We start from the raw sequence: 12,506 nt of genomic DNA on the forward strand, positions 1-12,506 counted from the left end.
AATTTCCAAGCTGTTTTCCAAAGTAGTAGTGCAATTTTACATTATCATCAGTAGTGTGTGTGTAAGACTTCCAGTTGCTCCACATTTTCCCAAAAGCTTAGCATTGTCTACGTTTTTCATTTTAGCTGTTCTGGAGAATGTGTAGTGATCTCTTGCTGTGGTTTTAAATGCATTTCTCTGATAACTAATGGGACTGAACATCTTTTCCATGTCTACTGGCCATTTGTGTATCTGCTTTTGTGAAGTATCTGTTCAAATCTTTTACCCATGCTTAGTATTAGGTTGATGATGATCTTGTTACAGAATTGTAAGAGTATCACATATCACAAGTCCTTTATCAGATATTAGTGTAGTACAGATTGTCTCCCATTATGTGGTTTGCCTTTTTGAGAGCTTTTTTGTAATAGCTTTATTGAAGTATAATTCAAATACCTTCTGTTTGAGTTCTTGAAATGTCTTTTTAAGAGTAAAAATTAAACATTTTTAAATTTTCAAATTATCAATATTTTCTTTTCTGGCTCAAGCTTTGTGTGTTCTGCCTAAGAAGTCTGCCTGCACCAAAGTTGTAAAGATTTTCTCTTACATTTCCTTCTAGACGTTGTATAGTTTTCACATAAATTTAGGCCTGTGATCTGTTTCCATTTAATTTTTCTGTGCCACGTGAAGAGTTGAGGTTTATAAAAACCGTTTTTGTTTGTTTGTTTTTTGAGACGGAGTTTCGCTCTTGCCACCCAGCCTGGAGCACAATGGTGCAATGTCGGCTCACTGCAGCCTCTGCCTCCCGGATTCAAGCGATTCTTGTGCCTCGGCCTACAGAGTAGCTGGGATTACAGGTGTCCCCAACCACGGCATGGCTAATTTTTGTATTTTTAGTAGAGAAGGGGTTTCACTATGTTGGCCAGGCTGGTCTCGAACTCCTGAACTAAGGTGATCCACCCACCTGTATGGTGTCGTGCCGGCCATAAAAACCTTTTTTAAAATTAAATTAATAAAACACACAGCAAGGCACAGTTTAAAAGACCAGGTCACAGACCAAATCAGAAATAGTCACTGATTTCCCAGTGTCACATTGCTAAAGAAGTAACTGCAGTGGGGCCGGGCACAGCGGCTCATGCCTGCAGTCCCAGCACTTTGGGAGGCCAAGGTGGGTAGACCACGAAGTCAGGAGATCAAAACCATCCTGGCTAACACGGTGAAACCCCGTCTCTACTAAAAATACAAAAAATTAGCCAGGCGTGGTGGTGGGTGCCTGTAGTCCCAGTTACTCGGGAGGCTGAAGCAGGAGAATGGCTAGAACCCGGAGGCGGAGCTTGCAGTGAGCCGAGATGGCACCGCTGCACTCCATCCAGCCTGGGCAACAGAGCGAGACTCATCTCGAAAAAGAAAACAAAAAAAAAAAAGGAAGGGAAGACCAGGAAGGTCTAGAACAAGGTATAGCTTCCATATTGCAATCAGATTTGCTGACCTAAAAATTAGAACACAAGGTCTAACAAACTATGTAATTTTCTAATCCGTTCATTTTTACAAAAAAAAAAAAAATTTTTTTAACGCTAGCTCCACATTGAATCATTTACCTAATTTTCTTTGGTCACAATATCTCTGAGTATTTTGCATATCGGGTTGCCATATCCATCAACCCCAAATGGCAAGCCAGAGAGAGAAGGCTGGGGAGGAGGCATCAGTGGAAACTCTAAGCAGCCAGGGGCACTGGAAACTGCAGAAAGCATGGGAAAGAAGGAAGGAAGGAAGAAGAGGGAAGGCGACCTGAGTCTGCTTCTAGCCTGAGTCTGCTTCTCAGTCTGCAGTCTAGCCTAGTGACAGAGAGAAGGACTTTTGGGTAATGGGCACCCCTGAAAGAGTCCACCAGGGGGCAGAAAACACACTGCCTTCCTGGTTGTCATCCCATAATTCATTGCCTGTCTCCTGTGTTGAGCTTTACCCTTCAGCTGAATTTCCAGGCAGACCCAAGAAATTAAGACAAAATGGCATATAGAGAAAAATACATACAATTTATTCATTAAATGGGGAAAAATTTTCCATAACTATGGAAAGTCAGGTTACATCATCACAGCTGTTTGTTTAAAACTAGAAGTATGTGTTGACAATCGTTTTGATGAGAGTTAAGAAAATTAGGCCGGTTTCACAATATGGAGTGTCCTTTCTGGTCAACAGTATTGCTTCAGGAGAGATAGCATTTCACAGATCTTTCCTGTAACTTCTAGAAAAGTCATCCAGCCAGATTTAGGTTCAAACTTCTTTACAAAGCCATTTTCCTATGAGAGAATAAATTTAACATTTTAAAAATCATTGTAGATTAAGTATGCTGTAATAAAAAGCAAAAATATTTTCATTTAAATAGTGCAAATAGTTAATCTTCTACTCCTTCTACCCCTCTTAAGCAGCATCATCTAACAGAAATACAGTGTGACCTACATCTGTAATTTTAATTTTTTTGTAGCCATATTTTAAAAAGTAAAAAAATAGGTAAAACTAACTTTTAAGATACATTTAGTGTTATTTTAATATGTAATCAGTATAAAATCATTAATGGGATATTCTTTTCTCATAACAAATCTTCAAAATCTAATGAGTATTTAGTACTTACGGCATATCTTAGTTCAGACTAGCCACATTTCACTACCATAGTGGACAGCAAGCACAGCTCTAGAGGATAAAAAGTCTTTTGTTGTTCTCGTTCTTGTTTAATTGTCCATTGATTTCAATGCACTTATATTTGTAATATGAATTCTATTATACAGTAAACTGCATTGTATTGAAAATCATGAGAACTCACAGTAAATCCAAATTAAACCAATACCTTTGAAGCTATGAAAAGGTTGATGGTTTCTTTTATAATCTACTCTCTTTGTGATCAGACATAGTTTTAAAAATATACGGTAACCCAACTAACTGGACATTTTATTTAGTTAATTTACAGTCTGTAATCAAAGAATCCTCACTGAAAATTACCTCTGAGATAATCTAGCCTAAAGCCCTCCCTTATTTTAACCAATGAGAAAATCGAGGCCCAGAAAAAAAATAAGTTATCTAAGATTAGCCAACCCCTTGGTGCCTGAACCTGGATTAGAATGCAAACACCCTACTTCTTTCCACTCCATACATTTCCAAACAAGTGCCAAAATAATTAGAAAATTGGTAAAATAATTTTTTCAAATGATCATCTGGCAAACATTCACGTCTCCATCTTACAGGTTTCAGAACCTGGGGTTACAAATACCTGCAAGTAGCTCAGAGCATAGTAACTTAATATTGAAACGGAAACCAAGCATAACTCTTTGATAGTTGGGAGAGATTCAAGAGCTCTGCGGTGCCTTGGAATCACTTTATGAGCATCATTGGCAGAGCGGATGAATACCACCAGCCAGGGGGATTTTCCATTTGAAAGATTTCCTAAGAAAGCCATTTTTTGCCTACGTGTTAAGTGTGCATCGTGCTGTGAGACATGCTGTCATGCCTTGATAGAGGAAGGAAACTGCCCCTCTCTCTTCCTCTTTCCCTCCTGCCAGTACGTACTCATAGTTTCCCATACACTCTCAAGAGGTATCCACTTCGTTACTCTCCTTCCTAGAATTTTCATAAACCCCATGTTTCGCAAGTATAATGAGGCCCTCTGAAATGATTTTTTTTTTTTTTTTTTTTTGAGATGGAGTCTGGCTCTGTTGCCCAGGCTGGAGTGCAGTGGTGTGATCTCGGCACACCTCAGTCTCCGCCTCCTGGGTTCAAGCAATTCTCCTGCCTCAGCCTCCTGAATAGCTGGGACTACAGACGCATGCCACCATGCCTGGTTAATTTTTGTATTTTTAGTAGAGACAGGGTTTCACTATGTTGACCAGGCTGGTCTCGAACTCCTGACCTCATGATCCAGTCACCTCGGCCTCACAAAGTGCTGAGATTACAGGTGTGAGCCACTGTGCCCAGCATGATTTTTATTATGACAATGATCATTGTCTATTATGATTGAGCAGTCATAACATATCATGTTATATACATCAATGTCTAAAGAAAGGACAGTGAACAAAGAAAAAACTAATGAATTCAGCCAGATGAAGATTAAAATGTATTTATTATTATTATTTTTTGAGTCAAAGTCTTGTTCTGTCACCCAGGCTGGAGTGCAGTGGCGCGATCTCAGCTTGCTGCAACCTCCGCCTCCTGGGTTCAAGCGATTCTTCTGCCTTAGCCTCCCAAGTAGCTAGGACTACAGGCACATGCCACTACGCCCAGCTAATTTTTGTATTTTTAGTAGGAATCAGGTTTTTCACCATGTTGGCCAGGATGGTCTTGATCTCTTGACCTCGTGATCCACCCACCTCAGCCCCCAAAGTGCTGGGATTATAGGCGTGAGCCACTGTGCCCGGCCTAAAATTTTTTTTAACTATGAAAAATTAAAATTAAAAGAACAATAGTCTAGGAAAATATTTACATATAGCATGAAAGAGTTCATTCAAATGTAACGGAAAATTCTCAGGCCCTTAATAGTCTAAAAGGGAAAGACCATTAAAGAGAGAAATATAAATCATTAGCAAGTGTATGGTAAAAACACTAATAGCAGTTAAAGAAATGTACTTTCAACACAGTCTTATTGTTTTTTAGACCTATTAAATTCGCTTTGTTACTTTATGCCTACCAAACCCTCAAAATGATTAATAGTACCACCCACGTTGTTAAGTTTGTTGTGACATTGTTCCATTGATATAATGCTTTTGGAAAGAAAATATGTTTTCCAATATGCTAGAGTATTGTAATTATATACATATCTTATGAACCAGTCGTTCCATTGTTAGAAATTTATCATGAGGCAGTCTTCTAAAATATTGGAGGGTAGGGGGTACCAGAAAAGCATACCCATGCTTCAGTACTGAAGCCTTATATCTAGAAGGGGAAAACTCAAAAAAAAAAAAACTGTCTAACAATTGGGAATTGGTTAAGTAAATTATGATATGACAAATTAATGAAATATTCTGTAGATATTAGAAATTAATACCTAATGTTAACATGGAATATGTGAGACAGTGTTGAAAATATTTATGTCACACGAAAAAACTCTTGTATGCCCTAATTACAGTTGCATACAGTGTCTGCATGTGGATATGTTACAGTGATGGGAGTGACTTTTCTTCCTTTCAAAAAGGTTATTTTCAAACATATTTTGTTTAATGATGCTATTTGTATCTTAAAACCATTATGTAAAGATAAATATACGAATAAGGATTCAGTATCTTATCAGTAATGTAGTAGTAAATAAGAATTGTTTCGGCCTTATTATTTCTGGAAATGGTGATAGTTTGTTAAATTCAGCTACTTTGGTTACAAGACAACCAAAGCATAAAATAATATGCTGTATTAATAGTCCAAAGAAAATCAGAACCTCAGAATTTTTTTTTTTTTTTTTTTTTTTTTTTTTTTTTTTTTTTTTTTTTTGAGACGGAGTCTCGCTCTGTCACCCAGACTGGAGTGCAGTGGCCAGATCTCAGCTCACTGCAAGCTCCGCCTCCCGGGTTCACGCCATTCTCCTGTCTCAGCCTCCCGAGTAGCTGGGACTACAGGCGCCGCCACCTCGCCCGGCTAGTTTTTTGTATTTTTAGTAGAGACGGGGTTTCACCGTGTTAGCCAGGATGGTCTCGATCTCCTGACCTCGTGATCCGCCCGTCTCGGCCTCCCAAAGTGCTGGGATTACAGGCTTGAGCCACCGTGCCCGGCCCAGAATTTTTAAAGATAGAGGCAGCCGGGTGCAGTGGCTCAAGCCTGTAATCCTAGCACTTTGGGAGGCTGAGATGTGAGGATGGCTTGAACCCTGGAGGTTGAGGCTGTAGTGAGCCAAGATCGCGCCACTGCACTCCAGCCTGGGTGACAGAGCAAGACCCTGTTTCAAAAAAAAAAAAAAAAAAAAAAAGATACAGACAAATACCATTATGTTGTTCCCATTTCTCTAAATATTATTTATTCATGTATTCATTCAGGAAATATTCATTGAGCACTGGTTAAAGCACTGGAAACACCAGTGCTTTACCAGTTAAAGCACTGGAAACACAGTGGTGAAGAAAGCATACAGGATCCCTGCCCTCAGTATGCTTATATTCTCATGGCAGACACAGACAATAAAGAGATAAGCAAACAAATATGCAATGGGATATCCAGTCATGAAAACTATTATGAAGGCAATAAAGTTGGGTAGGGAGACAGAGAGTGGCAGTAGTACTTTCTCAGTTGGGGTGATCAAGGAAGACTTCTCTGAGGAGGCAATCTTGGAACAGAGGCCTGAGCAAAGGGAAGAAGTAAGGATAACAAAGAAAAGAGAAACCTCTTGGCCTAATGGTATGACCCAAGCTTTAAAATGGTGGTTACTGGGAAAGCACCAACTCTGACTGTATATCCTACTTTCAGAAAAGCAAAGAATAACCTATCTAAACTTCCTGGAATTTCCCACGTAACCCTCATCGTTGCATAGTATTTGACAGCTTGGAAAGCACTGTTTTACAAAAAGTGTTTTATAATCGTTTAGCTTTCCTTTAAAGGTAGGTAAAAGCGTTTTCATTAAATATTATATAAAATAAATCATATGTCATATCATATTATTATATACATTATATAAGGAATCTGAGTCTCAGAGTACCTCAGTAACTTACCCAAGTTTATACCTCTAGTGAGTGAGAAAACCAGAGTTCAAATCTCCAGTTTCAGTGTTGCTTCACTGAATCATTCCATCAGCAAATATTTGTTGTTACCATCTATGCAATAGGCCCTATTCTAGGCATGAGGTACACAGTGATGCATTAAGTAGACATGATTTCTCCCACGTGGAGCTGAGTGCCAAGCATTCTTTCTACTCCCCCGGCATATGCAGAGGAGAATGCTTCATTGAAGGGGGAGGAAGTAAGAAGAGCCACCATGGCCAGGCGCGGTGGCTCACACCTGTAATCCCAGCACTTTGGGAGGCCGAGGCGGGCGGATCACAAGGTCAGGAGATCGAGACCATCCTGGCTAACACTGTGAAACCCCCTCTCTACTAAAAATACAAAAAATTAGCTGGGCATGGTGGCGGGCGCTTGTAGTCTCAGTGACTCGGGAGGCTGAGGCAGGAGAATGGCGTGAACCTGGGAGGTGGAGCTTGCAGTGAGCCAAGATCGCGCCACTGCACTCCAGTCTGGGCGACAGAGCGAGACTCTGTCTAAAAAAAAAAAAAAAAAAAGAGCTACCTGGTTCAAAAGGAAGGGTGATCCCAAGGGAAGAGACATGAGTTTCATCTCAGGATCATTCTAATGGTTTTTAAGAACCATCCTTTCCTCATGAATGCTGAAGGCAGCCAAATGGCACTAGCTCTCCTATCAGATCTTGTGAGAGCACATCCTTTCTCAGCACTTCAAATTAGGAGAGGGGACAGGAGGAAATCATGGTAAATGTGGAAGAGGAGAAAAAGAGATGAGAAGCCACCAAAAAAGAAGGCAGGCAGGCAGGTAGGAAGGCAGGAAGGCAGGAAAGACAACTGATAAAAAGGAGAAAGAATAACGAAAGAGATTATGAGTCCCATTACTGATAGACCAGTCTTGTTTCTTCCCATTAGAGGATCTGTTTTATATGGTAAACAACAGCGGTAAACTTGTATTGAGTACTCATTTTCAGCAACTGTTTCAAGTGCTTTGCATATATTGACTAATTTGATCCTTATACCAGTCCCAGGACATAGGTTGCAATATTTTCCTGTTTTTACAGATGAGGAAACAAGACAGGGAAGTTAAGCAACTTGTACAATTCACACAGGTAGTAAGCACTCGAGCCCAGAAGTGAAGCCAGGTCTGTCTAAACATCTATGCTGTGCTCACATACTGCTTTTTCTTTTTCTTTTTCTTTTTTTTTTTTTTTGAGATGGAGTCACTCTGTTGCCCAGGCTGGAGTGGCACAATCCCGGCTCACTGCAACCTCCGCCTCCCAGGTTCAAGTGATTCTCCTGCCTCAGCCTCCCAAGTAGCTGGGATTATAGACGCCCACCACCACACCCTGCTAATTTTGTATTTTTAGTAGAGACAGGCCTTTACCATCTTAACCAGGCTCCTCTTGAACTCCTGACCTCAGGTGATCCACCCACCACAGCCTCCCAAAGTGCTGGGATTACAAGCGTGAGCCACCGCACCTGGCACATACCACATTCTTGATTAAAAGTTTTCATAAAGTCTCTGGGCAATTTTAACATTTAATTAAAAATATGTTTTATGATGACTTCTTGAGTTTTTTCAGGTGGGTAGAAGTGAGAGGCTGGTGCGCACATCTTGATAAAGTTGTAAGTGCCTCCTCTACCCTTACTTCTTCTTGTGGGCCACTGACTCTACTAGCATAGGCATGTGATTGTGCCATTTCCCTTGAAATGAATCATTCAAGAGTAAATTCATTCATTTGAGCAGATTTGTCAACATCACTATGAAAAGAAGGTAACAGTTTTCCATGCCAGTTTGCACTGAATCAAAAAAGCACTGCCTATCATTGACAGAATCAATGTCTCATCTGAGGTGGGAAAGCAGCACGGAGATTGCTTTGAAGTGACATCTTCAAGAGTATTTCATGTCTACAACCTGAACTATTCAGGTGCTTTTTAAAAAAAAAAAAAAAGAGCTTGGAAATTTTAGAAAGGCTGAGTATGTGCATGTGCAGGCAATGTGTGTATTTGTATCTACACTCGGGAGAGGTTCATCCCACCACACTCATGTTTACATCTGTACCACCCTTGAAAGATGAGGGTACTGCTAGAAATTCTCAGAGACAATTCCACACCTCTTGCTAACAGTGAGTTCCAGGAGCTCACAAAATTTACTGTGGAGAAGTTAAATTTTTAAGTAACATTTATTCACTGTCTGTGTGTTCTAAGTACTAAGCTAGGCATTGGGAATACAATCCAAACCCACAAACCTACTGCAAACTAGTAGAGTATTTCTCTGCAGGCTCATCTGTGGTCCTCTGTGCTAGAGAACGTTTGCCTTCACCTGAAATCTACACAGTACTGCTGAAATTTCCACCAGTCCTCAAGTATAGCCTCCTCCCACAGCCAGAAGAAAACATGATAAAACATTTCACATGCTTCGCCCAGCCTCAGTCAGGCGGAGTTAGAAAGAACTAAGTTCCAGGAAGAAGGTGACTGAGAAAGGGGAGTAGCTGCAGTAAGCTCTATCACGCAGGAAGGCCTTAAACAAAACGAAAAAGGCATCAAGTAAAAGATCAATAAATTTGATCGCAACAAACTTTTAAAGGTTTATAATGACCAAAGACGTCGTTAGCTTTAAAGGATAATCAGCAAACTAAAATACATCTGCCACATATATAAACATATTTTGGCTGGGTGCGTGGCTCACACCTGTAATCCCACAACTTTGGGAGGCCAAAGTGGGAGGATCACCTGAGGTCAGGAGTTCGAGACCAGCCTGACCAACATGGTAAAACCCCGTCTCTACTAAAAATACAAAATTAGCTGGGTGTGGTGGTGCACACCTGTAATCCCAGCTACTTGGGAGGCTGAGGCAGGAGAATTGCTTGAAACCAGGAGGCAGAGGTTGCAGTGAGCTGAGATCACACCATTGCACTCCAGCCTGGGCAACGAGAACAAAAACTGTCTCAAAAAATTTAAATAATAATAATAATAATTTGTATCCAGAATATTCAAAGAATTCCTACAAATCAGTAAGAAAAAGACAAAATAAAAGGAAAATGGGCAAAGGGTGTAAACTGACAATTGCCTGCATTTACAAATGATCAGTTAATATACAAAAAGATGCTCAAAATGTAAAAAAAAATTTAGCCTTACTAGAAATCAAGAAAATGAGAATTGAAACAAGATAAACTCTATATTTTTAGCCCAAAAAATTAAGGAAATTATGACGAATTGCAACAACCTAATGTTAGTCAGCTGGGGTAGGGGGACTGCGGGATACTCTAAGAAGCTGCTGATGGGAGTGGAACTTGGTGGAGCCACTTTGGAAGGCAAGGACCTAGTAAATTAAAAAATGTACGCCACCATGACCCAGCGTGTACAACCCAACATCCACCCTGGAAAACTACACACACGCACAAGGGAAGATATATGAAAAATGATATTCAATGAAGCATTGTGTGTGATAGCAAACTCGAAATAACCTAAACAGCTATCAGCTACAAATGGCCAGACACTCTACAGCATTTACATACAACAGAATATACACGGCATTCTTAATAATACTATTTTAAATAACTCTGGATAAAAAAATAAGTGGCAGAATTAGTACCATGTACTATTTTTACATATACACATGTAAAAATATATACGCAAAATTTATATGTATATATAAAAAAATTTATGTATATATGTAAAAAAAAGTATGTGTTATATGGTATAACATTTTTTTACAAAAAATTTTTTACAAAGAAGTATTGTTTATTTTCTATGGATATATATAGTAGGCATGTTTTACATGCAAAATAATTGATAACAGTGGTTACCTCTTGGGAGAGGTGAAGGCCAGGAATTAGGGGTTGGAGAGAGGATTCATGAACACTTACATGCTTTAAAAAAATAATCATTAAGTATATTGGGATATAAAGGAAAGCATATACATCCAGCTGTGTCAGGCTTTTTACCAACATGAGTTTCAACACAGGCCCCTACACAGTCTTGGCTTTTTGAGGCACTGGATAATAAAGTGAATTTTTATTTGAAAATTCTTGAATAAAGTTTCTTGCTGGTGATACTGTACATTATGTTTTAATCAACAAACTTTAACAGCCCAGAATTTGTTATTATTAGTAATAATTTGTTATACATTATATATAATTTGCTATACATTAATATATGTTACAATTTGTTATGTATTAGTAAACTGAAAAACACCAATTTGTAAGCAATGAACTTACGAAAATTTACACCTGTCTTTTGCAACCTCATAAATACCTAAAAATAACAGCATCTAATAGCAACTCTTTCTGTACTGATTGTAGAAATTTCTGTACTGTCTGTACTGTCATGACAACCCTAGCAAAAGCTAAGTACTAGATTAGAGTGTATACACAGCTGACTGTGAAGCTGCATGAGAGAGGTGCTTTGTTAGTCCCCAAACTTCACTACTGTCATTTATACTGTTAGGAATAAAAACTGGAAACACAAGTGCTTTCCAACTATAAAGTTCAAGTTCAAGGATTCATCGGCGATCAGCCAGAAAGTATATTATTTTAAAAATTAAAACAAACCACCCAAGGAAACTAGTATTCTTAGGTAAGTGTTTTGTTGTTGTTTTAATTAGCAAGAAAATTCTCAATTTCTATTTCACAGTAAAGAACAATGAAGAATTTTTTCCATCACACATACCCAGCCTCCGTTTTGCCTTATCCATTCTCCTGTGTTATTCATTATGAACTCAGCAACAAAATACGAAATCTCCTTATAAGTATCCACATCCGGGGCAATTTGCTGTCGTAGAAGTTTCTTGATGAGAATACCTTCAAATGCAAATATGGTTACAATTCTTCCCCAGTTAATGATGCCATCTTCAAACTCCTTTTCCATCACTTGATTGAATAGTGTTCTGGCAGTGTCTATGGATGCAACATTAACATTGTCCAAGCATGGCTTCAGATTCTTTTCCACTTCTTTCTGGACTGAGAATGCAACCTTTTGTAGCACTCTGGACGTTTTGCTTGGACCCGATCCAGGTTGTGGTATCTGCAGGACGTACTGCAAATAGTCCTGAGCTAGCCTGTAAATATATCCAAATTCACAGTCTGTCATCTTCTGCCTGGTGGAGAGCAAAGTCTTGAGCTGGCTCACCTTGAAGCTGTTGAGGCAATGTGACGAGAATGCTCACTGAGCTTGGCTGAGTTATGACACATGATGATACGTGGAGGTTGGTGGAATTTCTGTTTGCATCACTTTATAATAGCCTTCCTCCTAGTCACTTTCGTGCGTAGGCTGTGTTTCATGTCGTGTATGAAAGAGAAAGTTTAAAATGTGAAAGAGGAAAATGTTTCAGAGGGGCCACTTCCTCATCCTGTGATTAATTCAGCTTTACAAGTCTTAAATGCAGGATGTGGAGAAATTAGAATCCTTGTAGATTGCTGGTGGGAATGCGAAATGGCGCAACCCCTGTGAAAAGGTTGGCAGTTTCTCAAAAAGTTAAATACGGAATTATCAGAAGACCCAGCAGTTCCATTCATAGGTATACAACCAACAGATACTCAAATACTTACATACGAATGTACATAGCAGCACTATTCACAATAGCCAAGAGCTGGGCACAACTCAAATATTCATCAACAGATGAATGGATAAATAAATTATGGAACATTATTCATTCAAAAAAAGGAATGAAGAACTGATACATGCTTCAACAGGAATGAACCTCAAAAACATTAGGCTAATAGAAAGAAGCCAAACAGAAAAGGTCATACATTATGTGATTCTATTTCTATGAAATATCCAGAATAGTTAAATCCATAGAAATAGAAAGCAAATTGATGGTTGCCCGGGACTGAGG

The 12,506-nt window shown here is 39.2% G+C and overlaps 1 protein-coding gene across 1 annotated transcript; it reads right to left on the reverse strand.

Annotated features, from left to right (window-relative positions):
• Positions 1-1,995: 1,995 nt before the first annotated feature.
• On the reverse strand, positions 1,996-12,083 carry BCL2A1 (BCL2 related protein A1). The gene is made up of 2 exons (XM_010383297.2): positions 11,342-12,083; positions 1,996-2,273 (listed from the first exon to the last, which is right to left on the reverse strand). The coding sequence occupies exons 1-2, from the start codon at positions 11,759-11,761 to the stop codon at positions 2,166-2,168; spliced, it is 528 nt and encodes a 175-aa protein (XP_010381599.1). The 5' UTR covers positions 11,762-12,083; the 3' UTR covers positions 1,996-2,165.
• Positions 12,084-12,506: the final 423 nt, after the last annotated feature.

Source organism: Rhinopithecus roxellana, chromosome 5, assembly GCF_007565055.1.
Source record: "Rhinopithecus roxellana isolate Shanxi Qingling chromosome 5, ASM756505v1, whole genome shotgun sequence".
NCBI lineage: Eukaryota > Metazoa > Chordata > Mammalia > Primates > Cercopithecidae > Rhinopithecus > Rhinopithecus roxellana.